The 27567-nt window shown below is 38.6% G+C and overlaps 2 protein-coding genes across 3 annotated transcripts in view; one reads left to right on the top strand and one right to left on the bottom strand.

Moving 5' to 3' along the window:
- The window catches only part of EFCAB10 (EF-hand calcium binding domain 10), a 20402-nt gene extending 17856 nt beyond the window's left edge, over nucleotides 1-2546 (top strand). Inside the window, exons 2-4 of the mRNA XM_043872091.1 lie at nucleotides 1026-1190; nucleotides 1301-1388; nucleotides 2469-2546. Of these exons, the coding sequence (XP_043728026.1) occupies nucleotides 1026-1190; nucleotides 1301-1388; nucleotides 2469-2505 (290 nt within the window). The 3' untranslated portion in view covers nucleotides 2506-2546. The remainder of the gene's footprint in view (nucleotides 1-1025; nucleotides 1191-1300; nucleotides 1389-2468) is intronic.
- RINT1 (RAD50 interactor 1) lies at nucleotides 2489-27567 on the bottom strand. 2 transcript variants are annotated; one of them, XM_043872089.1, is made up of 15 exons: nucleotides 27375-27567; nucleotides 26890-26932; nucleotides 19609-19793; nucleotides 18284-18525; nucleotides 15895-16068; nucleotides 15647-15796; nucleotides 14948-15104; nucleotides 12232-12342; nucleotides 11911-12136; nucleotides 11021-11158; nucleotides 9072-9271; nucleotides 5486-5700; nucleotides 4021-4201; nucleotides 3827-3945; nucleotides 2489-2851 (listed from the first exon to the last, which is right to left on the bottom strand). In XM_043872089.1, the coding sequence occupies exons 1-15, from the start codon at nucleotides 27414-27416 to the stop codon at nucleotides 2659-2661; spliced, it is 2376 nt and encodes a 791-aa protein (XP_043728024.1). In that variant the 5' UTR covers nucleotides 27417-27567; the 3' UTR covers nucleotides 2489-2658. The 2 variants fall into 2 exon arrangements, with proteins under 2 accessions (XP_043728024.1, XP_043728025.1); XM_043872090.1 differs by lacking the exons at nucleotides 15895-16068; nucleotides 18284-18525; nucleotides 19609-19793; nucleotides 26890-26932; nucleotides 27375-27567 and having other exon boundaries at nucleotides 14948-15109; nucleotides 15647-15774.

The following is a 27567-nucleotide window of genomic DNA, read 5'->3' as shown; positions in this document are numbered from 1 at the left end:
GAGAGATGATTACTGTGATTTACTTCAACATAAATACAGGAGGAGGGAACTAGATGGGATCATGGTAAAATAAGACCAGCCACAAAATGTAACAGGTGAAACTGGTGATGAGATCATTATACTTTTCTACTTTTATAGATCTATGAAATTCTTAATGACTTTTCTTTTTTTAAGAATCTGTCTCCTGGTAGTGAAATACAGTGATGGAGCAGATGAGGCATTCATCTTCTAAGCCACACCATTTTTATACTTCTTTTAGCTTTATTATCACAGCTCCCCTGCATTATTTCTGCAGAGTGAGTTGACCTTGATTCTTCATATTTAACACTGTTTAGATGAAAAATAGCCTATGTATCTAAAATACTGCCCTTATAGTAGGATTGAACATTTATGCTTCCTAACTGGAGGACTATATTAACCTAAATGTTTGTTTTTGAAAATCTGTTCTTTACCCTTTCTTTTAGTTGATCTTCTTTCCTATGTCATGCTGTTCCACTTGGGGGTTTTTAACTCTCATTGTAAATAAGAGTCACTTGAGGACTTTTTAAAAAAATGCACAAGTCTAATCTCTGGACATTTTTTTTTTCTGTCTTTGGTTCCATCTCTTGATATTTATTTTTTTTTAATTATGAAAGTATGATAACATTTACAGGACACTTGGAAAATACAAAACGAGGTTACATATAGTTCCACTATAACAATTATTAAGTAGATGAATTAAGTTTTTAGTTGGAGTTTTAATATCAAACTCTCAGAAATTACTAGAATGAATATACAGAGAAGTATAGAAGGATACAGTAGACCTGAATGGACATTTTTATTGAGTCATCTGGAGTAGACTACTTGTGTATATAATTATTTAATTGTTCAATGTCTTGCCTTTCCTGTAAGCAAGGCCTATATTCCCAGTGCCTAGTACAGTACTTCAAACATAGGTATTTAATAATTGTTACATGACTATTTCCATTTATGACAGACATATTTTAATTTCTTATGAGAAAGAACTTCCCCCTATTCTTTTACAGAAAGACCAAGAGAGTATTTAATATCTATATTGGAACGGCTGAGAATTGCCAAAATATCGGGCGTGGCTCTCCCTTTCTTTATGGATAACTCTAACATTGCATCTATGTTTGAGATGCTGGACTCCTCGAATAAAGGATCCATATCATTCATACAGTATAAAGAAGGTCAGTATCTTTTACAAACTGAGGTAATAATTTGTAGTCATTACATAAGTTTCCCTAGCTGAAACCAATTCTCACTTTGTGAAGTTTTCTTTTTTCTTATTCTCTTATAGCACTAAAAACCCTGGGTCTGTGTACTGCAGATGAAGTTTTCAAAGATGATGGGCATGGAGTAACTTTCGAAAAATTCAGGGATGAAGTGTAAGCTTATTTTTAAGTGACTTTATGTAAATAATGTGGCATGATGTTGATGTACAATTAATACATTTTAAAACAGAGGTTGCTACCTTTTGATAGAAGCATTTCATTCCCTAGAAACTTTCAGCTTTCTGTCTAGAAAGTGAGGACAGGGAGGGGCTGACAGCAGTCTCTAAGCTTGGGGGAAGGGGAGGAAGAGGATGCTGGGGTAAGGAGGGTCCAGAGGCCACTTCATTCTGTTCTCAATGGGAAGCCCCAGCAATTCTCAGAGAATGAGATAGAGAAGCCCCAATCAGCCGAACTAACAGAAAAGCTTTAAGCTCAATATACTGTTGGAAAATCTCTGTATATAGAGTAATGAAATTTTTCTCAAAATGATTTCTCACAAAGTAAATGTTTATCAGGAGTACAGGCTGCATGCCAGCCTGACAGTTTTGGATTTGAGGTATTACAGCGTGAACAGTATTAACTAAATGCTAAGTCAGGAAATAAAAAACCACGGGAATGAAACTACTTACAGAAAGAAGCCTTTAGCTAAGCTGGCTCAATTTGTTTAAAAGTCTAATTTCACATAGTCCAAGGCCAAGCAAAAGCTGGAAGAAAGTTTTAAGATTCTCATCTCATTGTTACATAGATATTCAACAAAAAATATTTAATTACATTCCCTACCTCAGAGAAGATGGTAGCAGCACAGAGCTCTAGGTAAAATGTCTCATCCACAAAGCAAAGGTTGCCCGCTGTCACATGGAATGGAACTAGGAAATATTCTAAATAGACATTTGTGGAAAGAGAGCAATTCTATTTCAGTCACCATCTCTTGTGTTTTCTTATGGGAAACATAGTGAATTTCCAAACTAGATACAGGAACTTCAATTATAAACATACATTTTAAAGTGATTTTTTAAAAAAATTTATATTACCTGCAACAGGCTTCCCTAACTGGCAAAAGAAATTAAAAGTTGACTGTAATTTATTATCTCTGCTCCTGTATTTTATTCAACTGACATATTCACTGTATATATTTGTAAATGAAATTACTCTGAGTTTTCGTGGCCTCTGAGCTTTTTGTTTTTGTTTTCTTAGGAACAAGAGGACTCAGGAAATATGGTCAGCATTTTAATAACACTCTAAGTCCCAGATAATAAATGATTCTGTACAGTTTTCAGTTGTCCAGTTTCATTAATTCAGAACTTCAGCCTATCACCTGAAATCCAACTGGCTTCCTTTTTGTTAAAACAACAAAAAACAAAAATCCCAAACGAAAAAAGACCCTTTATTTTCCAGTGTTAGGCCAGTTTGTCCTCAAATTAAGTAGAATCTCAACATCTTGCTGAGCCAGTTTATAAATCCCAACTTCATTTAGTGCCGCTGTGGCAGGAGGTTGCCCTGAAGTTGACTGCAGGACATCTCTCAGAAGTAAGGCAGAACCAACATTCAAATTCAGAAGAATACAGGCTTCTTTTACACTGTTTAAAAAAAAAGAGCAGGAAGGAAATGAGATCTCCATTATCTATATCATCCCATACTGTCCTGTAACGATGTCATTTGGAAAAACTAAACAGCTACCCTACACTGCCAGATCATAAGCCCTCTATAAAACTATGGATTAACTATTTGGCTCTTTCAACATGTGTTGACTGTATAGGTACAGAGTTTCTATTTCATTAGATTACTATATGGTAAAAGGATCATTGTTTTAACACATATTCATTACTTCCCCAAATATGATATTTGATACTAACAGTATATTAAATGTAGGTAAAACTTTAGGATATGGGAAAAGAGAAAATTAAGGGACAAAATATAAGCAGATAGGTATACAGAATACTAAAACAAAAAAAGCAGAAATAAGTATCATACTGAAATGAGCAAAAAAACCTTTCACTTTACATGTTTAAAAGGAATACTTTTGGAACATTAAAAAAAAAATTTAAAGGAACATTAAAAAAAAAAATAAAAGGAATACTTTATAATCTCAAAAATCTTAATAAGTTTTACACCAATTTCTAAAAATACTTCTAAGAATTCTTAGTATATCATGTTAGTTATATTTAGAACCAAAATTAATATCAAATGTTTAAGAAAACAAATTTTAATTTTTCTTCAGGCCTGGCCTGTTGTTCAGTACTAAACATTTTAAATTTCTTCTATTTATTCAATATGGCAGGAGTGCATTTGTTTTCATATTCTATTTATTTCCAAGTAATAAGCATTAAACCAAGTGTTAGAAAACAAAGCTCAACATATAATTTATATACAGCTCTGGTCAACTTTTGGAGGTCATGTGTCACATTTTATCATCACGTCTTATGACTATTTTAAGTTGTTAATTGATGCTATGTATACTTAACATCACTGGAACCTTAAAGCTGTTTAAAAAGTAAACAACCTCCTCTAACAATTTGATAACATTGAAGTTAGTTGTTAAATATTGTGCTTACTGTTTAAAATAATTTTCTGGCCTCTTGCAATAGTGAGAAAACAAAGGGAAAAGATTCCGAGTCATGTCAAAGTGCAGCTGAGCAGCTCCTCCTTCATTGAAGTGATTGGCAAGAATTATCTGAAAAAAAAAGGACAATTCATATAGCAGTTGCCTTTATCATCACAGCCCAAAATATAGTCTGCTCTTACTTACTTCTTGGTAGATGTATATGTCCAGCTTCTCTACAAGCATTTGCCAGAAAACTTTAAATAGGGAGAAGCAAAGCTGCTGCTCTAATTGAAGTAAACGGTCTCGTAAGGTAAGCAGTAAGGGGCAAGCTGAACTGGACAAGGACATCACCGCCTGTTCAGACTGCGATGGCAAGGACAACCACCTGGAAAAAGCAGAAACAGCACTGTCTGCAGCATATTAATTTTTATTATGAAATTCTTCATCATTCTGTATGTTTAAGATTTTTTAATTATTTTAAATTTGGGGAAGTACACTGTCCTGGGGCATTCTGGATAAGAAAAAGTGTACAGCCCAACATTAAAAGTGCTCTCAGAAAACAAACGTACCTGTTTGTTTATGTTATGTTATTTTTGGCCATGCCTCGCAGCCTGCAGGACCTGAGTTCCCTGAGCAGGGACTGAAGCCAGGCCTCAGCAGTGAAAGCCCCAGGTCCTCACCACTGGGCGCCCAGGGGGTTCCCTGTGTCTATATTTATACTTTTTGCTTCCCTGGTAGCTCAGCTGGTAAAGAATCTGCCTGCAATGCAGGAGACCCCGGTTCAATTCCTGGGTCAGGAAGATCCACTGGAGAAAGCATAGGCTACTCATTCCATTTTCTTGGGCTTCCCTGGTGGCTCAGCTGGTAAGGAATCTTCCTGCAATGTGGGAGACCTGGGTTCTATCCCTGGGTTGGGAAGATCCCCAAGAAGGGAAAGGCTACCCACTCCAGTATTCTGGCCTGGAGAATTCCAGGGGGTCGCAAAGAGTCAGATACAACTGAGCAACTTTCACTTTCTTTCATGTTTATACTTTAGTTCTCAATGAAATACTTTTTACTTAAGGAGGATGATAAAATTTTTAAACCTCCAAATTTAATATGACTTACTGATATAAAACAGTTAAAATGTAAAATGCATTAACATTTAAGACTTCAGCTAATTTTACACTGTTAATTTTCAGCACAACAACAGGGACTGCTAACACTTCTAAACTGATAAGTCCTCCGTGTGACACGCTGTGCTAGGACAGACACTGCCTGTGCCCAAGGAAGCCAGCATCTGGGGGAGGGAGCGGACATCACAAGGAAGCGCTGACAGTGACTACACTACTGTGCAGGCGTGCGCAGGCGTGCACAGGCGTGCCCAGCTACTACAGCAACACCTTGCTTTGTAGTGCGTGACAGGCTAGGCTGTTTAACCCCGGATCAGACACCAGCTCTCTGGATTTACGGCCACATCTGAAGGTTAAGTTATTATCTGTTTATTCTGATTAAGACTGTCAAAACTTATTCTAGAAAGATTTCCATCAAAAACGATTAAAAGTTGGGAGTGCAAAAGGCCAAACTCCGTGCTATCTATAGACACTTTGGAAACCTGACTGCATGTTATCTGTTAACTTTTATAAACTGGAGTTGAGAGTTGACTTATAAGAAAATACAGAGGACTTACCTCTCTTTTTTATACAGTTTTGCAGCATCTTTAACTTCTCTAAAAACATGGTCTACTTGCCGGGTCAGCATGTCATGCTTTAAACGCTCTAACAGGTTAATCATGTCATCAAAGACAGAACTTTCCATAGAGGCTAGCTGTCCTAGCTGCAGTTTACTTAGAGTGTTATTCTCTGCAAAGACTTCCAGTGCTGCCTGTTGAAGTTGTAAGAAGAACTGAAAGCAAAAATATGTTAACATGTTTAAGATACTTTTTTTTTTTAACAGCTTGAGATCTAACTCATATATCATATAATTCATTCATTTAAAGTATACAGTCTCTTGGTTAAGACTCTGCGCTTCTACTGCAGGGGGCACGGATTTGATCTCTGGTTAGGGAACTAAGATAACACATTCTGCGTGGTGTGGCCAAAAAATAAATATACAGTTCAGTGGCGTTTCATACATTCAGAGTTGTGCATCTATCAGCAGTCAGTTTTGTGATGTTTTCATTACTGAGAAAGAACTCCAAGACTCTGCCATCATCTCCCAATGTCCTCCTCATGCCCCACCCCCACCCCTAGGCAACCACTCATCTTTTGTCTCTAGATCTGCCTGTTCTGGACATTTCATACAAACAGACTCATATAATCTATGATTCTTTATAACTAGCTTCTTTCACTTGGTATATAATGTTTCAAGGTTCAACCATGTTGTAATATGTATCAGTATTTCATTCCTTTTCGTGGCCAAATGATATTCTATTCTATTTATCCATTCGTTAGTTGACAGACATTTGGGCTTGTTTCCACTTTTTGTCTTTTATGAATAATATAGCTATGATCATCTGTGTACAAGTTTCCGTGCAGATGTATGCTTTCGTTTCTCTTGGAGAGAACTGCAGGATCATATAGTAATTCTACATTTAACCTTTTGAGGAACTGCCAAACTATTTTCCACAGCAACTCTACCATTTTACATTACTGTTGGTTGTGTATGAGGGTACAAATTTCTCCATGCTATGCTTGTAAATGATACTATATTATTATTATTATGGCCATTCTAGTTTGTATGCAGTGTGTGGTATTCCATTGTGGTTTTGATTTGCATTCCCCTAATGGCTAATCTCATTTTTTCGAGAGACAGATTGAGAGCTCTAGTAAGCCTAATAGATACATGAGTTAAAAGAATGAAAACATAGTTTTCTTACAGTGCTATTTTAGGTAGAATTAATACTCTTCTTTCTGCCTTATAGGAAAATAACACTGTGGATAATTAGTAAAACATTAAAAACCAAAAACCTAAATGTCGATTAGTAGGGGACTGGGCATGGCTACTAGGGCTGTTCAGAGATGACATGTGAGAGCCCGCCTTGGCATTTCTGCTGAAGCTGTCAGGGTAGCAGCACTGTCCTTTTGAGATTGTTCATGGACCGTGGGAGCCTAGAGCCCCCTGTGGCCACATTTACCAGAGCCTGCCTATGAATGAAGGCAGAAACGAGCAACTTCAGAGCAGCCATGCCTAATCCTTCCAGTTACACAAACAAGTTCCTCACCTCATGCCACCCCACCAAATTAGGCCAGCATTAACCTGGGTTTCTGCCACCTATGACAGAAAAACTCCTAATTCTGAATGGGCTGGGGATGTCAGGCTTGGCATAATCTGGCAATGGTCAGACAGCTGTTAGTAGAGAATCTAATGAATGGAAGCCGAACTCTGTCTATTTTTCCTATTTTCAGGTAACTCAAGAGCTTACATGATTTTTATTTAGAGTATTCACAAGCTGAAGGACTATGAATGTGGCTAAAAAATAGAATTTGTACCATAATAACATAGCAGACACAAAATTCATTCATGATTTGAAGAGTCAACTCTAAAATTTGATTATTTCACTGTTGACAGAGGAACCAGTTAATTCAATATCAGATTATTCATTTTCTAAGGACAGGGATGATGGCCAGTTCATCTCTGTTAACCGACTACAGCACTGAGTAAAGTAGTTAATTATGTTCCAAAAATATTTCACTGAAGCTAAAAATGTGTCCCTGAATGAGTCTCTTATTAAAGCATTGGCACAAGAAGCAAGAATGACAGTTCGTTTTATGAAAAAGCCAAGCAGCAAACGGAGCACTGTGGGGGTTGGGCGGGGTGAGTGAATAAAGCACCTACTGAAATTACGAACATGACACATAAAAGTACATAATGAGTGAATGTATTCTGATTAGGTGACTTTATAAAGACAAATGCATTGATCATTACATGCCACTAATATTCATTTTATGAAATCATTATTTTCCTTGCTCAGCAGAATGATATCACGCACATGTATTTCAGTTAACATTTATATAAAAGTCTTTAAATAATTACTAAGTCCCAGCTTAGAAAGCCCAGATTAAAATAAATTATGATTGTGTTTATCAGGTATTTATCTTGTTTACATCTATTATTAGTATATTTGTTTCCTGTTTTTTGGCTGATTATCCTGGATTTAAGATAAAGACTTTCGTTTTGTTTTTCTCTCACAGTAAAGGAATACATTGTTTTCTATATGATGTGCTAGCAGTATAGCATAACATTTTGTTATAAATTCATAGCATATTGGGGACTTCCTCGATGGTCCAGTGGTTGAGATGCCACACTTCCAATGCAGGGGGTGTAGGGTCAATCCCTGGTCGAGGAACTAGGATCCCCACATACCACGCTGCTTTTTTAAAAAGAGATTCTTATCTTTTAGAGATACATATGGAAATATTTACCATGAAATATATCTGAGGTCTACTTAAAAATAATTCTGCATAAGGGGTAGAAGATAGGCTTAAATGAAATAAAACTGGTACTAGAAGATGGGTAATAGGCACATGGGAGTTCATTTTACCATTCTATTTACTCTAGAGTATGTTTAAAAAAAAACATTAAACAATATTTTAATGTATGAAATATTTAGGCTAAAAATGTTTCTGTTTTTATGACTCTTCATAATTTGTCATGTTTGAAGGCACTCAGTAGGGACTTTCCTGGTGGCTCAGACAGTTAAGAATCCACCTACAATGCAGGCAACCTGGATTTAATCCCCAGGTCAGGAAGATCCCCTGGAGAAGGGAACGGCAACCCATTCCAGTATTCTTGCCTGGAGAATTCCATGGATAGAGGAGCCTGGCGGGCTGCAGTCCACAGGGTCACAAAGAGTCAGACATGACTGAGTGACTAACACTTTCACTTTTAAGAGGTATCAAATGTTATTCTTTTATTTTCCTTAAAGTTCTGAATTTTATTGATTTTGACGTCATTATACAAGCTTAGCTTTTTCTGAGGTGGCAATTACCACTCAATATATTTCCCAAGTTTAAAATCTATAGAGGAAAGATGTACTTGATAAACTACAATTTCATGAAAGGATGGCTTTCTATTCCGATGATTAAAATATCAGGATGATTTAACTATACGAGACTTAGATAAGAAAAATATGTACTGTAGTCATACCTCCTAAGTTTGGCCCAGTTTTGATTCTGTCTAGCATGTGTTATTTCTGCTTGCTACAGATTCAACATTTCAAAAGGTAAAACTGTTCAAATTACTAATATATTACTTAATATAAAAGATTAACTTACAACATTGTCAGCCCAGTCTGCTAGCACTGTTGAGATATAGTTCACGGCATTAAGAATTGCACAGTACCGAAAGCCAAGGGAAGCTCTAGTCTCTTCTTTCATCACCTGAGTTAATCGTATCCTAAAATCATCTACTAAGTCCTTCTGTAACTCCAGGAACTGCAACTTTCTGGAAGCTGTGGGAAGATTTTTATACCTGTCTGGAGAAAATTAACAAGACACATGAAGGTTTATGGGCTTCCCAGGTGGCACTAGTGGTAAAGAACTCCCCTGCCAATGCCGGAGATGGAAGAGACGCGGGTTCGATCCCTGGGTTGGGAAGATGCCCTTGAGGAGGGCATAGCAACCCACTCCAGTATTCTTGCCTGGAGAATTCTGAGGACAGAGGAGCCTGGCCGGCTACAGTCCATAGGGTTGCAAAGAGTCGGACATGACTGAAGCGACTTAGCACAACACATGAAAGTTTATGGTACAGGGTTTTCCTATTGGCTAGCTTTGCTGCCTTTGTCAAAAATCAACCAACCACTCAAGTATGGATCCATTTCTAAACTCCCTAAGGATGTGTGTTTCACAAGTACTGGTATTTGTCAAAACTCACTGATCTATATACTGATGATCTGTGCATTTCACTGTATATAAGTTATGCCTCTAACACAATGCTGTAAATCAACTGTGCTTCAGTTTAAAAGTTATGCCTCAATTTTTTTTTAAAAGGCATATGAGAAAAATCATATACAAAAATTATTCCATTTCTTCAACAAATGACATTTTTTTAAAAAGGAAAGAGGAACTAGGATAGGTTAAAAGAAACACATAGTTAAAGATTTATAGGAGAAAAGATAAGATGTCAAAAATGCTCTTTAAAATACTTCAGGAAAAAAATCTGTATTTTGGGGGGGAAAATACATAATAGAAAAGTGATAGTTTTAAACCTTGGGAACAGATAACCTGACGGTTTGTTATGCTGCTTTTATGTATATGAGAAAATTTCCATAATAAAAGATTTTTTAATCAGTTTTACTAAATATTTTTGTATTTTAGTGTTTTTCATATTTTTCTTAAAGAATACAGAATTATGTACTGACTGAGCCAGCATGACACCTCTTCAGGTTACTGCACCGGCCCAAGAAATGGACAAGACACGGGAGGACCACGGCAGGGACAGCGCAATGGCCCCTGGAGAACCAGCGGGTCCGCAGTGCCCTGGGGGCAGCATGGACAGGAACACACCCACCGGGGCGAAAGACAGCCGGGCCACCCTCCAGCCAGGACATTCTTGTACCGCAGAAGTTCCTGTTACTGTTCCGATCTTTGCCTTCTCCAGGGGATCTTCCCGACCCAGGGACTGAACCCAGGTCTCCTGCATTGCAGGCACACTTTTTACCATCTGAACCACCAGGGAAGTCCCCATTCCTATCCTTAAAGTTACTTTATTATTTTACTGCTCTACAAACTCTGATACATCAAGGTGAAGAAAATAATATTTAAAATTCGGGTCAATCACCATTTACTGTAGATACCTGAAAAGTTGAAAGACAAGGGAATTCAGGTAATAAAATTAAATTCTTGTTTTTATGTAACAATTGAGGAATCTTCCCCTCATGTAAACTAATGTTTAAGGTCTTACTTAGGTTACGAAAAATCCAAAAGTGAAAATACTGTGCTAGAGTTCTACCAAAATAGAAATTGAATTTGAAGATACTATAATAACCACTTTTTAGAATTTTATTGAAGTAGAGTTGATTTACAATGTTGTGTTTAATTTCTGCTGTATAGCAAAATGACTCAGTTAAACATATATATATTCTGTTTCATATTCTTTCCTATTATGGTTTATCACCTAATGGACTCCATCCCTCCACTATTCCCCTTCCCCCTTGATAACCACAAGTCTGGTAAGAGTCAGTACTTCTAAAAAAACAAAGTTATATCTTTAAGACTATACTTGCCAGTTATAACCAAGAGTAGTGTCATAAAAGTTTCTGCACAGTCTGGAACTTTCATCTCATCCACATCAGTGATATCCTTATACTGGGATATCCAGGCAGCTTCTGATGAGAGCATTGAGTCCATTTTTTGAAGAGCAACTAGCACACAAGACAGAAGATCATGTCAAACAAGTAGTTACAGACTGTAATTCCTAATCTTTCAACTCATAATTTCTTAGGAGTGATCATTTTTCTATAAAAAATAAATGTACACCCTCCTACTAGTTGCACTATATATAACATGCTCTATTTTAAGGTTAAGTAAGATCTTTTACCTCTGCCCACCACACCTACCCAGAATCTTCAAAATATCTTCAAAAAATCTTCACTGACTAGAAAAGCCACATCCAGAATGATTCCATAAGAGCAGAAATACTATATGTAAAATCCATAAAACAGTTAATTCTACTGGCTTAAATTTTTTTTTAATATTTTTATTTATTTGGCTGTGCCAGGTCTTAGTTGCGGCACTCAGTATCTTTTTAGCTGGGGCATGCAGCATCTTTAGCTGCAGCAAGCAAACTCTTAGTTGCAGCATGTGGGATCTGGTTCCCTGAGGAACAAACCTAGTCCCCCTGTATTGGGAGCGCAAGTCTTAGCCACTGGACCACCAGGGAAGTCCCTGGTTTGAATATTCTGCCCTAGAAATACGTAGAGTACAATTCTGGGAAAAAACTGAAGCTTGATGGGAAGAAAAGAAGATAATCTCTGAAGGCAACTTGATAAACCGCAACCAAGAGAAATTTAGATGGCTCTAGTTTCTACCCAGAACTGGAGAAGAATAACACCTAAAATTTTGTACACACAATAAGAGATATCTCTCCCCAGCCTACGGCCATATGAGCACTTACATTTTCTCTCCACAGTCAGCCATCTCTGAAAACAGGTCTCCTCTGATAGAATATGCATACAGTTAGCAAAAGTGCTAGGATAGCCATGAGCACTGTGTAGTTCTCTTTCAAACAAGAGCACCTCATCCACCAAATGGCAGAAGAGGCTGTCATCATAGAGCAGACAAGGGATGTCAGCAGCCAGCTTCTCCAGAACCAGCATCATGAGGCCCCGGGAAAATTCAAGCTGGAAAATACAGACGCATAAGGTAATGAAAATGACAGCTTATTCACGGACACCTGCAACTCTGAAACTGAAAGGCTTTGGACTGAATCTCTTACCCTTGCGTTTACCGAAGAGCCCACTTTGTCCAATATTGGCTGAATCTTCTCATCCAGAAACTGAGTGTGGTTCCCAATCCACAGGAGAACCTGAGCCAGGTACCATTCGGGCTAAGGAAGAAGGTTAGCAGTCTGAATTCAGTCATTCCAACTAGAAAGTTACGGTCAGTTAGATGTTTGTATACATAAGAGCACAATTTTGACTCTGAACTTTACCTTCATGGAAGGCTTAATAATCAAATGTTTCCCAATGTACTCCCAATAAATTTCAATAATGTGGCTTAAGTCAACTAATAAATTTACAATACCATAAATATTTAAAACCTAGTACTTTAGAAATATGTAAAATATAAGTATCACAAAGAATGATGGCCTTTATATCATTTTTTTGGAAATAACATTCCAAAATAATTTTTAAACATGACTTTCTTTTTTCTTTTTTCAAAAGCTAAATTAAGAAAAATTTGGCTGGTCTGCATTACAAAAAATATAAAGACTTAAAGCAGGTGTAATTATAGCTGGGAGAAATATCAATAACCTCAGATATGCAGATGACACCACCCTTATGGCAGAAAGTGAAGAGGAACTAAAAAGCCTCTTGAAAGTGAAAGAGGAGAGTGGAAAAGGTGGCTTAAAGTTCAACATTCAGAAAACTAAGATCATGGCATCTGGTCCCTACACCTCATGGGAAATAGATGGGGAGACAGTGGAAACAGTGTCAGACTTTATTTTTTGGGCTCCAAAATCACTGCAGATGGTGATTGCAGCCATGAAATTAAAAGACACTAACTCCTTGGAAGGAAAGTTATGACCAACCTAGATAGCATATTAAAAATCAGAGACATTACTTTGCCAACAAAGGTCTGTCTAGTCAAGGCTATGGTTTTTCCAGTGGTCATGTATGGATGTGAGAGCTGGACTGTGAAGAAAGTTGAACGCCGAAAAATTGATGCTTTTGAACTGTGGTGTTGGAGAAGACTCTTGAGAGTCCCTTGGACTGCAAGGAGATCCAACCAGTCCATCCTAAAGGAGATCAGTCCTGGGTGTTCATTGGAAGGACTGATGCTGAAGCTGAAACTCCAATACTTTGGCCACCTCATGCCAAGAGTTGACTCATTGGAAAAGACCCTGATGCTGGGAGGGATTAGGGGCAGGAGAAGGGGGCGACAGAGGATGAGATGGCTGGATGGCATCACTGACTTGTTGGACATGAGTTTGAGTAAACAGGAGTTGGTGATGGACAGGGAGGCCTGGCGTGCTGCGATTCATGGGGTTGCAAAGAGTCAAGACACGACTGAGCGACTGAACTGAACTGAACTGAATGTAACTGCAGTTTTTTAAATTGTCACTAGAGATGATTCTATAAACCTTCTAAGTTTTGTTGGACAGGAGCTCTAGAACATTTTTGGAAAGGTAAAATCCCGTTGTGTGCTAGATGCTAGGAATACAGAAATGAAAAAGGGGCAGTTAATCCCAGGGCCTGCATAGTTCAGGCTTCCTGTCAGAGTACTAGAACCACTGGAGCTACAATTTAAAAAGCAACCAACAGAACTAACAATTTTGTTACCTCAAATCATTACTGCCTCTCTACAGTTTAGATTTCTTTTGTGTCACCACTTACTAATTGGTTCTACCCTTCTTTCCACCAACACCCCATCCAAGAGAGGCAGACCCATGAAGTACAAAAGAACAAGCTGAATTTGAGAACCAGAAATGCATTGTCATTCCGCTCTTCCCTACATAGATATAACTGCCTATCCCTTGATTCCTTTACAATTCTATAAAGCCTATAAACTCATTTATATGTGACATGTACAATGCCTGGTGTAATCTGGCATTTAAAATCATTTAATTCAAAACAATTACTGTAGGACCCCTATGCTACTATGCTACCACATCACATGTAGGAAGACTTCAAGGATAAACAGTATCCACCCCCTAGCAACTCCCAAGGTTATAATTCTCAACACAGTCAATCAAATTTCATTGAGAACAGTTGTCTGTGATTTTCAGAGCAGATTAAATAAAAAGTCTCAACAGGATGTCCAATACACATGGGTGTGGTCCCTCAACTAAAATGCTGGTGATAATTTCCTCAAAGTCATTCCTGTCACTTATCCCCATACCCTCTCTTGCATAGCTACATATCATTTCATATTTTTAAAATTATTATTCTTATTTATTTTTATTTTTTGGCCATGCTGCATGGCACATGGGATCTTTGTTCCCTGACCAAAGATCAAACCCACGCCCCGGATGGTGGAAGCACAGAGTCTTAACCACTGGACCACCAGGGAAGTCCCACTACAAATCACTTCCATTCAAAAGCACTTCCATTCAAAAGCTAACGCTCTACTATCTTTTGACTCTCACTACTCTTTGTGATGTATTTATAAACCCGAGGGAGCAGTGTGCACAGTGGAACACATGTGGATCCAGCTGTAAAAAAGTGCCACAGCAAATGCTACAGCACACCCCAGAGGAAACTTGAGGAGGTGGTTGGATAGCGTGTCAGTGAGTGCACTGATTCTTAACAACATATCAACACAAGTCCCAAGTTATATCTGTAAAGGGCAGTGACAAAACTAGAATTTAGCTCTTTAGAGAAAAAACAGAAATGTGGATAGAATCAGAATTTAACTTAAGCTAGCAAAAGTACAGAAATCCTTAGTATTTGCTATTAATTAAAACCAGGGCAAGAAGCAGCAAAGCACACCTTGCTTATAACATTAGTCTGGCGGTTCCCTCTGAAGTGATACCTGAACCTCTTCTGAAGGGGAGTCAGCATAATCTGGATGGGCAGGATGACAGAAGGGGATGCAGGAAGAGAGTATTTTTCTGGAAGCTGTTTTGGCTCAGTAAATAATTCATCTCTGACATAGTAAAGTCAAGGAAAAAGAAAAGCATATATGTATAGATATAGGTATGTATACACAGTACATTTTTCCAACAGATATATATGATACTAAATAAAATTAGATAATATGTAATCTCACTTTAAATTACATATGACTTAAGTAAAAAGTCCATGAGAAATATTATTAGAATTACTCTTTCCTAAGATAAAGGATAATAAGTAAGGAAACACATTCAAATAATTATTTTATTAAATTAACACTAAGTTACTATGGCTTCCTTCCAATTTCGCCCAGTTTTTTTATTGTCCCAAGAGACCTATATGTGATGCAAACTTGGGTCAATCATGTACTTCAGAACTCCTCACAGCCCTTCCACCCACATGAAGTTTGTTTGGAGGGAGAACAGCACCCCCCACTACATAAGCATACACAGGTAAGTCCAAACCTAGTACTCCTCCCATTTCGCTTCTTGGCCGCTTTCAGAAAGCTTTCCTTTCTGGTCCAAATCCACTCTAGAAAAAAGAAATTCTAGTAAGTTTTAACCCCCCAAAAGATACGAGGTTTGTAGTTTCAGAAGCTGACAGAACAGTGTCTCCAGGTTACTGTATATCTCAGGGGCACTGGCTGGTCGACTTATGCCAACAGTTTGAGACTGAGGGGGCGTGATGAATGGCCAGTGAAGCTGTGCTAAAATTTCCTCAAAATCACTGTAACAGAAAAGTGAGAGAAGTATTGCCATAAAACACAATGAACATCAAATAGCCATCTGAAAGCAATTACCATGAAATATGGATAAATTCCTTGCCTTGTAAGCTTGTCTTTGAGAATTTTATGCCAGAATTTAACTGTGGCTCTCATGAAACCAAGAAGATGAGTACAGGACGATTCCTGAAGCTTGATGTCAAGTTCTGCCATAGACACCAGAGTAGAGGCTGCCTCTGGGACATTATTGGTCATCAGATATTGCTGAATGTTATCACTACAAGACAAGGCATAACAAAGTTGAAAGACACTTTGTTCAGAATAATTCAAAATGTGGAAAACTGCTTCTTCCTCCTGCTTTACATAAAGCTACAACCAAAAGAACGAAGCACCAACTTAAAGTGTTTTTTTTTTTTTTTAACTTGATACCCCAGGCTTTAGGAGCCTGGAATCCTCAGCAACCTCCTAAGAGCAGTGGGCTGTGTTCAGGACATCTCCCTCCACCTTTGCCTGCCCACCTCTCCCAATAGGACAGACTTTTCCTTTGTCACATTCCATCAGGCACCCCTCATTTCTAAGAAATCTGTCTTTTACAGAATCTTAAACCAAGGGGAGAATGTGGGTGGCATCTGGTAAGTCAAATATGCTAGTCTTCAATCTATATCTACTTTTGCCCAGCTGAACTTGACTATAGGGAACTTAAGGAGGTGGCACCTCAGAGTTGAGTGCTTTCCAGTTACTGGCAAACCGCACATAAAATTTAAGGCAAGCTCTATAGCGAGGGTAGCAAAGTCAAATGCCTTGAAAAGCCTGACAGGCAAAGTAAATTAAGAAAAGCAAAGTGGGGCCAAGTTAAAAGCACAAACCCCACCCTAAGGCTCTAGCCTAGGGCTGTCACACTGGAATGTAGGTCTAATGTGGCCAAATCTTAAACATTTTTAGGAGAATCAGAAACCAAGATTTCCATGTAAAATCAAATTATTAGTCAAATTCTTTAAAACAAGTCAAATACAACATGTCTTCAGGACTAATACAGCATGTGACTACCATTTTGCACACTGGCTCAAAGAGCATTTGAAAATGAAATGCTTCTTTTGATAAAAATCACATTCTGTATCTTAAGCCAGAATAAGGAACAAAATTTAACCTTTTCAATAATTAATCTCTGTTCAGAGGTCATCAGGAAATTGGAATTAAGTGCTCTCTCTCTAGGCAGCCTGTGTGCCTTCTACCAAGGCTTGGCTGAGGAGCTGGAAGGTGACTATGAGCTGGGTTCCTGCAGCGTCAGTTCCGCGCCTGGGTGGGCACAGCGCCCTCTGTGGGAACAGGCATGTGCCACCGTCACCCTGCCCAGCTCCACTAGGCGCGAGTCCTTTCCCCTGTCCTTCCTCCACACCTTTGTTTTCCACTGGCACGGCTTCAGGCAGTAGCTCACATTTGTACTGTTCTATGTTTTTGACAGTGCTTTGGCCTTCCCCTACTCTCATTCTCTCATTTTTCTTTCTTTCCCTTTTCTAATCATTCTTATTAAGTTTTCTAACAGATTTTGTCTTTTATAGCTAGTTTCAGAATTGAAATTATGAAACCAAAACATCTGCCAATGTAAGCAGAAATGTTAATTCAGCTTGTTTGAAAGGCAATACCAGACATAATCAATCAATGATATGTATTCAATTCAAAAAGAAGTACAATAGACCACTGAACAACATGGGTTTGAACTGTAGGAGTCTGCTTATAGAAGCAGAAGTCTGGGCTTCCCTTGTGGCTCAGCTAGTAAAGAATCGCCTGCAATGAGGGAGACCTGGGTTTGATCCCTGGGTTGGGAAGATCCCCTGGAAAAGGGAAAGGCTACCCACTCCATTTGGCCTAGAGAATTCCATGGACTGTATAGTTCATGGGGTCGCAAAGAGTCAGACACAACTGACCCACTTTCACTTTCAGTCTGCTTATAAGATGTACACAGACTTGCCATTGGAGGAGTTCTGGTGCTCCTAACCTCTGCTTTGTTCAAGGGTCTACTGTCTTTTTTTTTTTTCTCCCTATTCAAAAGTAGGAGGGCTTGTTATTCATCTAATAACATACTATGTAGCTCTTCTTAGGTGATATTCACTAAAAAAAAATCGAATCATAGATAAAGCAATCCTTTTTATTAAGTGACCACCTCTAAAAGGTAAAAAGAGGAATATTACCACTCTGATGAATTGTTTTATTAATATGGCATTATAATTTTCATCGTGTGTGCACAGTACAACTATGGGACTTGAATTTGTTACTTGGATTCCTTTCTTTTAAATGCAAATTAAGCTCCCTGAAAAGTTTATGTTCATTCACAATAAAGGAAAAGAATCATTATCATAATGCTATTTTCATAACAACTGGTAAAATCACATTATTATAATCTTTAATTAACTCAATTATTTAATGGCATCCATGTACTAAGACAGAGCCTCAAAGGAAAATAATAATTATGAGAACAAAGAGGCTTATTTTACCTTAGTTCTTCAATTTGTGAAATCCATTTAAGGTAAGCAAGATGCCGTTCAATCTCTTCAATTTGGTTAATCATGGCTCCAAGATCTTCCATCCAGGGCTGTGCAGTCAGCAAATGGCTGTTAATGGAACTGAAGAGATGGGTTTCTTGCTCCAGAAATTGATTAAGGAATTGCTTTGATTCTTCTGCATTTTTTAAGGCACTGTGAATTCTTTTAGGGATTTCTGATGAAACTGTAAGTACCTGACCATACCAAAAAAACCAGCAACAATCAGGTAAGATTCTCAAAACCTTCTTTATTAGTTGCCTTCAAAATGCATGTTTGTTCTAAATAGAAATAAAAATTGTCATTTAAAAGCTTCAAAAGAAAGGCTGGATTTCTGCATCCTATACTACCCAAGCCTCAGCATGAAATGCTAATGTGGAGGTGTGTAGGGAGGGCCCTGGTAAACAGTATATATCTTTAGGTCTACTATCACAAAGCACTTTCAGAGGGTCCAGTGAGAGAACATTTACCTGCTTTACCCACTAAAGATTTTCCTTCAAAAACAAATGAGACTGTGATTATAAAAGTCTGGGGTTTCTGTATTTTGCAAAAGTTCCCCAGGTGATTCTGATTCAAGGCCAGGTTAAGAACGAACCACTGACTTGCTTGCTAAGATGAATAAACATGGTTATCATATTAAACTGTACTTGCATGGCTCATGCACAGACCTTTGCAGGCTTGGTGGAAATTTTTAGGAAAGTTTGGAAGGCAAGGGCATTTCAGGCAAAAGAAACAGCTCAGTCATGATCAAAGAATAGCAAAACGGGGAGAAGGGCACAGAATCCAGTTCAAAGAAATGCAGAGAGATGAGCCAAAAGAGGTAGGGGGCATCTTGAGCATTACAAGAATGCCTGGCTTTTTCCAATAAGCAATGGGACGCCATGACGAGTTTTTAATAAAGGAATAATTCAGTGGGATTTATGATTTAATATGATAACCATGTTTATTTTCATATTATTTATGATAAAAACTGGGAATAGCAAAGAGATCAACCAATAAGGGCTTGATTAAATAAATCATGGACAGTCATATTTGAATACCATAAAACCATTAAAAGAGATCTATATGTATTGATACATTAGTTGTATTTACATTACAGTATAATGTGTATTGGAGAAGGAAATGGCAACCCACTCCAGGATTCCTGCCTGAGAAATTCCATGGGCAGAGGAGGCTGGCAGACTATATACAGTCCTTGGGGTCACAAAGATTCAGACACAACTGAGCACACAGCACATGAGTGTACTACTGATTTTGTTTCAGTGAGTTTTAATACTTGCCTGTTCTTCCAACTGCATTTTACTTTCTGTCATCTGTTCTATGAGTTTATCAAGTTTCTTTAAAGATTTAAGGTCATTTCCGACTTCCTTTTCTATAAATGCTGACACACAGGAAGGGAGATCACCATTATCTGTACCTTCACAGACTTGTTCATTTTCAACAAGAGCTGCAGTATTTATGTCACCTAAAATGAAAAGAATAGCAAGTACTCAACACCATTATTATAAAGGAAGTGCAAATGATATATAAGGCAACATGTCTACTTTTAAAAGTTAATAAAGAAACACTATATATGGCATTTTGTTTATATACAGTATTTGTATGTATGTGTGTATATATATATACACACACACACTCACAAAAATACCCAAATATACTGTGTATAAATGAATATGAATATATGTATATATATACACACACTATATCTTATATATTTATATATACAGTCAGCCCTCCACCCCCATGGATTCAACCAACTGCATATAAAAAAAAATAGTCAAAAATCCAGGAAGTTCCAAAAATCAACATAAATTTGCCATGCTCCAATAATTATTTACATAGCATTGACACTGTATTAATATGTACACTATTATTGTTAGCATTAGGTATTGTAAGTAACCTAGAGATGATTCAAGCATACAGAGGATATGTGTAGGCTATATGCAGATACTGTGCCATTTTATATAAAGGACTAGAGCATCCAGGGATTTAATATATGCAAGAGTTCTGAAAGCAATGCCCCATGGATACCAAATGATGACTTCATATGGATATACATATATACATATATATATATATGTTGTTGTTTAGTCGCTAACTCATGTCCAACTCTTTGTGACCCTATGTACTGCAGCACATCAGCCTTCCCTGTCCCCCACTATCTCTGCTCAAATTCATATCCATTGGGTTTGTGATGCTATCCAACCATCTTATCCTATGTCGCCCTCTTCCCTGCCTGCCTTCAATCTTTCCCAGCATCAGAATCTTTTCCAATAAATCGGCTCTTCTCATCGGGTGGTCAAAGTATTGGAGCTTCAGCTAATTCAGGTTTGATCTCCTTGCATTCCAAGGGACTCTCAAAGAGTCTTCTTCAGCGTCACAAATATTATATATGGGTATATACATGTATATAAATATACACATAGACAAATACCCAAATGAATATCTATAAAGCAATTTATTGATCAAGTATACTACAAAATGCTTAAGAGATGAGGCAATTCATAGTGAAGGAAAAATTACTAAATTCTGTCCTAGTAACCAGAGGTTTCAATAGATGTTGGCATGACAATGCAGTTACAAACACATTAAACGTTTCCAGACAACTGTATCTTAAGAATCTATTTTATTACTGGAGAGGAAAGGTCAAATCTGATTCTATCTGATGCAGCTTCTATTAAATTAGTAATATATTTTCAAAATTTGTAAAGAGCCAGATGGTATAATCTAGAATAACATCAAAGGAGGACTCTGGTTTTAAAATGTTTTAAAAAAAAATATATGGTATTGAAAGATCCTGAGTATATGAAAAAAATCTGAAAGGGAGACCAATGAAAAAAAACTCCTCCTTATGTAAAAGAGTTTTAAAAGTTTCAAATGCAGTTGTACAAAATTGACCATTTCAGCTACAGGGAAAAAAGGAAATATGAGAGAAAACACAAATTACCAGGAAAGACTCAAAATGGCTAGCACAACCACTAAATTGTACAATCTGAAGTGAGACTGTTTCCACGGCAAAAATAATCAATGATGTCCTGTATTTCGCAAATCAGTTTTTCACTCTGCAAGACTCTATACCTTCTTCTACTATTCAGAATATTTAAGGCATAATTAAACAAGTTACCTTGAATTCTTTGTAGAATGAGGGAAAATTCAAATATTTCAGTTTTAAAATCCTAATTTTTATTTAAACAAAACACTTAACAAATTTCTAGTTAAACAATTCACTTCAAAGGTAATTATTTTCCACGGTCCTAAATTTGTGGACCAACAGCACTGCTCCTCTTTTCCAGATTATCTCTAGCTATACCTTTGTGATGGTCTACACCAGGATGGCTTTCTGAATGTGCCCTAAACCTGATAAACCCAAAGGCAGCTTCTTGGCCAAGAAGGTAGGAGCGTTCCTACCCACAGCTGATTGCCATACCCTCCTTCCTCCCACCCCTGTGTGCTAAGATAAACTGTTTCCCCTTGAAGTGTGTTTCCATGTGTAAGCTTCTCCTTTTGGTTCTTATGGTTTCCCTCTTCCTGGAGAAACTTAGGAAACCCGAAGTTTGGGTCAAACTTTATAACTGGTAACACCATCAAATCACTGTGCAGACATTAAGTTCCCTGATACTAAACACGCTCAACTCTGAGTCCACAACTTGAATTATTCCACTTACAGGGTTTAATCACTCTAGATGTAAGTTGTACCTAGAAATTTAAAAAACAAAAACTCAAGATAATGTAAAAATTTAGAGGAAAAGACATTGAACTCCAAATGAAAATAAATACTATAAAAGAAGGTCCCAGAGAAAGAGAGAGTGGACTTCATGGAAACCAAACATTAGAATAAACCTGAAGATACCGTGCATTTCTCTACTACAGGTTTGCCTAAAGGATTTGGTCTCCTCTAAACAAACCATTTATGGTTTGTTAAAAGCTTGATTGTACTAGCACATATTTCATTACAAAGACTATGGCAATTTCTTAAAAAGCAAAACCATAAAACAAACAAGGTATGCACATAAGAGATAAAGCTGGGGGAACAATACAGAGCCTCCTGGGGAGAACTCCTGGTTGGACTTCACCTCTGTTCTTCCTTGGAGCTAACCTTGTAGAACTGGACTCTTTACCAAAAATAAAGCGTTTTTCTTTGTTTTAAGTATAGTTACTTGCTGTACAGAAAGTTACCGGTGTACAATATAGTGATTCACAATTTTTAAAGGCTACATTTATAGTTTTACAATATATTTGTTTTACAATACATTTGTTACAATGTAACATTTATAGTTACAATATATTGGCTATAGTCCCCGTGTTGTACAATATACCCTCATAGCTTTTAAAAAAAAGTTTTATTGGAGTACAGTTGATCTATAGTGTTGTATTAGTTTCAGGTGTATAGCAAGTGAATCAGTTAAACATATATATCCACTCTTCTTTATTTTCCCATACAGGTCATTACTGAGTATGGAGCAGAGTTCCCTGCTGTGGAGAAGGCCCTTTATTAGTTATCTGTTTTATATGTAGTAGTGTGTATGTGCCAATCCAAGTCTCCCTCTTTTCCTCCCCCCACCACCAACCCCGGGTGACCATAAATTTGTTTTTCACATATGTGACTCTACTTCTGTTTTGTAAATAAATGTATTTGTACCATTTTTTTAGATTCCACATATAAGTGATATCATAGGACATTTGTCTTTGCCTGTCTGACTTATTTCACTCAGTGCTTATTTTATACGTAATAGCTTGTACCTCTAGATACCCTACCCCTATATTGCCCGTCCACACTTATCTCTCCTCAGGGGTAACCACTAGTTTGTTCTCTATATCTGTGACTCTGCTTCTCAAAAATAAAGTTTTAAAGAAACAGCAATGAAGGGCAAGAGGTTATAATCAGCCTCATTAGAAAACAACAGTCACTTCTGACAAAATGAAAGAATATCTAAATAAAGATATGCTTAAGTGTAAAATATAACTATCAGCAATTAACATAATATATACCAGTGTTTAACACTGTGTATATTCCCTTCCCCCAGCCCATAAAAACTTTTTTTTCTCCTTTGTTCTATTCAATTTATAAGAATTAAGTGCTTTTTCACATGCTATGAGAAATAGTAGCCCACTGTAGGTAGAAGCAAAACTAATAAAAGTCTGTGCCTCAACTTTCCAACTATAAATTCTAACATTTGCTCAGCCTACACTTAAAAGGTTGTAAACGGGACTAAATCCATGTTTGCTGACTCTTAACACAATATTCTTACCTTCTTCTCCTTCAGATATGATCAGAACTGGCTGGACTGCATCAAACTTTATTACTATGGGAATCTATATACTATTATGTACAGAAGTCTCAATGCCATGTCTTTTCATTTATCTTACATAAAACATGTAAGTTTGTGTGATGTATCTGCAGAGACAGAGGCAGGGCTATGGGCAGAGGGAATGTTTTGTGAACTCTAAGCTTGTTGTAGCTTATAGAGTAAATTCTACCTTCACTTTTTACAAAAAAAATTATACTCTTTTGATTTAACCATTTAAATGCACCATAGTACATTCTTATTCAAATAACATCCTTTAAAATGACCTACTGGTGATTTGTGGGGGTGGGGAGGGAGGTGTTAATATCTCTTCTCTATTTTTTGTAAAGCACACTTTTAACTGCAGAGAAATTGACCAAGCCACCAAAGGAGGGACAAAGATAAAATCTACAGCTCAGTGGCATCAACTTCCCAAACATATGAGTGGGGGAAAAGTGGAAAGGCAAGGGTTTAACTGAATGGTATGAGATACTCTCAAATCCTTTGCCTTTAGGTAAAAGGAGCTGAGTTGTGGCAGCTGTGACTGCCAAGTACTATGAAGTGCTCATAGCTTTCCTTATGAAACAGACTGTAGCAACAGGCAATGTTAAGGGTCAGTCTAAGTCCTAAAGCCAATATGGTAACATGAGTACCCTTTCTGTTACCACTACTTATTCCCAGACTATTTGCCATGGTCAGAAGAACCAAAAACTCTTTGATGGAACAGCTGTTCCATGCTTCCCCCTCCCTCTCCCCATAAATTTCGCTCCAAAAGCCCTTGATGATTCCTTGATTTCCAAAAGCTTGCCACACTTAGCTCATTGAGGTAAAATGACAAATGTTCACAGCCCTGGCATGTGCCCCTGCAGGTAGTAAATGGAGATATTGACCTTTTCCCTTTTCCTTGTCCAGTTCAAGATCCAGGGACCAAGTGATCTGTTGTGCTCTTCCCAGATCAATGTTAACTGCAAATTCACTGAAGGTAAAGTACAACTAAAGATGGATTCGATAAAGGACAGAAATGATATGGACCTAACAGGAGCATAAGATATTAAGAAGAGGTGGCAAGAATACACAGAAGAACTGTACAAAAAAGATCTTCACAACCCAGATAATCACAATGGTGTGATCACTCACCTAGAGCCAGACATTCTAGAATGTGAAGTCCAGTGGGCCTTAGAAAGCATCACTACGAACAAAGCTAGTGGATGTGATGGAATTCCAGTTGAGCTATTTCAATCCTGAAAGATGATGCTGTGAAAGTGCTGCACTCAATATGCCAGCAAATTTGGAAAACTCAGCAGTGGCCACAGGACTGGAAAAGGTCAGTTTTCATTCCAATCCCTAAGAAAGGCAATCCCAAAGAATGCTCAAACTACCACACAATTGCACTCATCTCACATGCTAATAAAGTAATGCTCAAAATTCTCCAAGCCAGGCTTCAGCAGTACGTGAACTGAGAACTTCCAGATGTTCAAGCTGGTTATAGAAAAGGCAGAGGAACCAGAGATCAAATTGCCAGCATCCGCTGGCTCATCGAAAAAGCAAGAGAGTTCCAGAAAAACATCTATTTCTGCTTTATTGACTACGCCAAAGCCTTCAACTGTGTGTATCACAATAAACTGTAGAAAATTCTGAAAGAGATGGGAATACCAGACCACCTGACCTGCCTCTTGAGAAACCTGTATGCAGGTCAGGAAGCAAGTTAGAACTGGACATGGAACAACAGACTGGTTCCAAATAGGAAAAGGAGTACGTCAAGGCTGTATATTGTCACCCTGCTTATTTAACTTATATGCTGAGTACATCATGAGAAATGCTGGGCTGGAGGAAGCACAAGCTGGAATCAAGATTGCCGGGAGAAATATCAATAACCTCAGATATGCAGATGACACCACCCTTATGGCAGAAAGTGAAGAGGAACTAAAAAGCCTCTTGATGAAAGTGAAAGAAGAGAGTGAAAAAGGTGGCTTAAAGCTCAACATTCAGAAAACTAAGATCATGGCATCTGGTCCCTACACCTCATGGGAAATAGATGGGGAGACAGTGGAAACAGTGTCAGACTTTATTTTTGGGGGCTCCAAAATCACTGCAGATGGTGATTGCAGCCATGAAATTAAAAGACACTAACTCCTTGGAAGGAAAGTTATGACCAACCTAGATAGCATATTAAAAATCAGAGACATTACTTTGCCAACAAAGGTCTGTCTAGTCAAGGCTATGGTTTTTCCAGTGGTCATGTATGGATGTGAGAGTTGGACTGTGAAGAAAGCTGAACACCGAGAAATGGATGCTTTTGAACTATGGTGTTGGAGGAGACTCTTGAGAGTCCCTTGGACTGCAAGGAGATCCAACCAGTCCATCCTAAAGGAGATCAGTCCTGGGTGTTCATTGGAAGGACTGATGCTGAAGCTGAAACTCCAATACTTTGGCCACCTGATGCGAAGAGTTGACTCATTGGAAAAGACCCTGATGCTGGGAGGGATTGGGGACAGGAGGAGAAGGGGACAACAGAGGATGAGATGGCTGGATGGCATCACTGACTCAATGGGCATGAGCTTGAGTAAACTCTGGGAGTTGGTGATGGGCAGGGAGGCCTGGCGTGCTGCCATTCATGGGGTCGCAAAGAGTCGGACACGACTGAGTGACTGAACTGAAACTACAACTAAACAATTATTATTTGACTCCTTTAAATGCAACTAGGATGATGGTCATCTCTCCTAGATCATTAGCCGCTCCAAATTCCTCATGCTTAACAAGTTGATGCTTCATTAAAATAACAGGCAGGCCCCAATTATTTTGAACCCAGTGGAAGGGCAGCACTGGAGTGAAACCACACCAGTCCTTGCACTAGGTAGGGATCAGGAAATGCTATTCTCCAAATTACCCCACATTTTACCATCTTGAAAGTCAAAAATAGTGCATGATGATAATTAGTATTTATTACTATGCAAGACTGAAGGAAAACAGAGAGGAAGGCGGCAGAGGATGAGATAGTTAGATAGCATCACCGACTCAATAGACATGAATCTGAGCAAACTCAGGGAGATAGTGAAGGACGGAGGAGCCTGGTGTGCTGCAGTCCATGGGGTTGCAAAGAGTCGGACACAACTGAGCGACTTAACAACTACGCAAGCAAGTTGTACAAAAAGGAATAAACGATCCTTTATCTAAAAGATTAACAGGCTAATAAGATCCTTCTCGATGCAGACCGGAGGACCGAGTTTTGGAGAGATGGCTGGGTGGAAATTGCTAAGGTGTTTGGAATCTGCTTACTTTTCTCCTTGAGGTTCTTCTTTTGGTCATCATTTTCAGAGCACTAGAAGGAGAACAGGTAAGACAAACACATTAAGACTGACGTGACAGGTGGAACTCACACAGGACTCTCGGGGCATCCAGTGGAGGACAACTTCTCAAGCTCCTGAGAGGCCAGAGTCTGGAGGTTCCCAAAGGGCCACGTCCCTGGGGCCACCACTGTCACATCCCCAGGAGAGCTCGGGTTACCCTGCCTGGCCTCCAGGGGCACCTCTCCAGAACGATCTGGGTCCTGTCACCAGGGATCGCCAGAGCCACCGCATTGGGGCCACCTCCCCCGGGAGGTCTGCCACCTTACCAGAGCGGCAAGGGCCACCTCCCCGGGGTCACGGCAACCGCGTCCCCAGGCCGCCAACTCCACCTCACTGAGACACTCTCCCCTGGAGGTCTGTGCCACTTCACTGGGCCACCAGTGTCCCCTCCCCGGGTCACCAGGGCCACCTCACCGGAGTGACGGGTGCCTCGCTGATCTCGCCGGCCGGGAGCATCTTGCTTCCGCGCGAGTCGTCTGTTCCTTGCGCAGCCAGCGTGGCCAATGGACTCTGGCTCCGGCCAGCGGTCAGAGCTGAGCCTCGGAGACCGTAGCGCCGGACGCCACGGCAACTTCCTGCACGTCTCTCTGGTTTCTTCCTTTCCTCC

Source organism: Cervus elaphus, chromosome 18, assembly GCF_910594005.1.
Source record: "Cervus elaphus chromosome 18, mCerEla1.1, whole genome shotgun sequence".
NCBI classification, from domain to species: domain Eukaryota; kingdom Metazoa; phylum Chordata; class Mammalia; order Artiodactyla; family Cervidae; genus Cervus; species Cervus elaphus.
The sequence above is the reverse complement of the archived record's forward strand: the minus strand, read 5'-3'. Positions and strand labels throughout refer to the sequence as shown.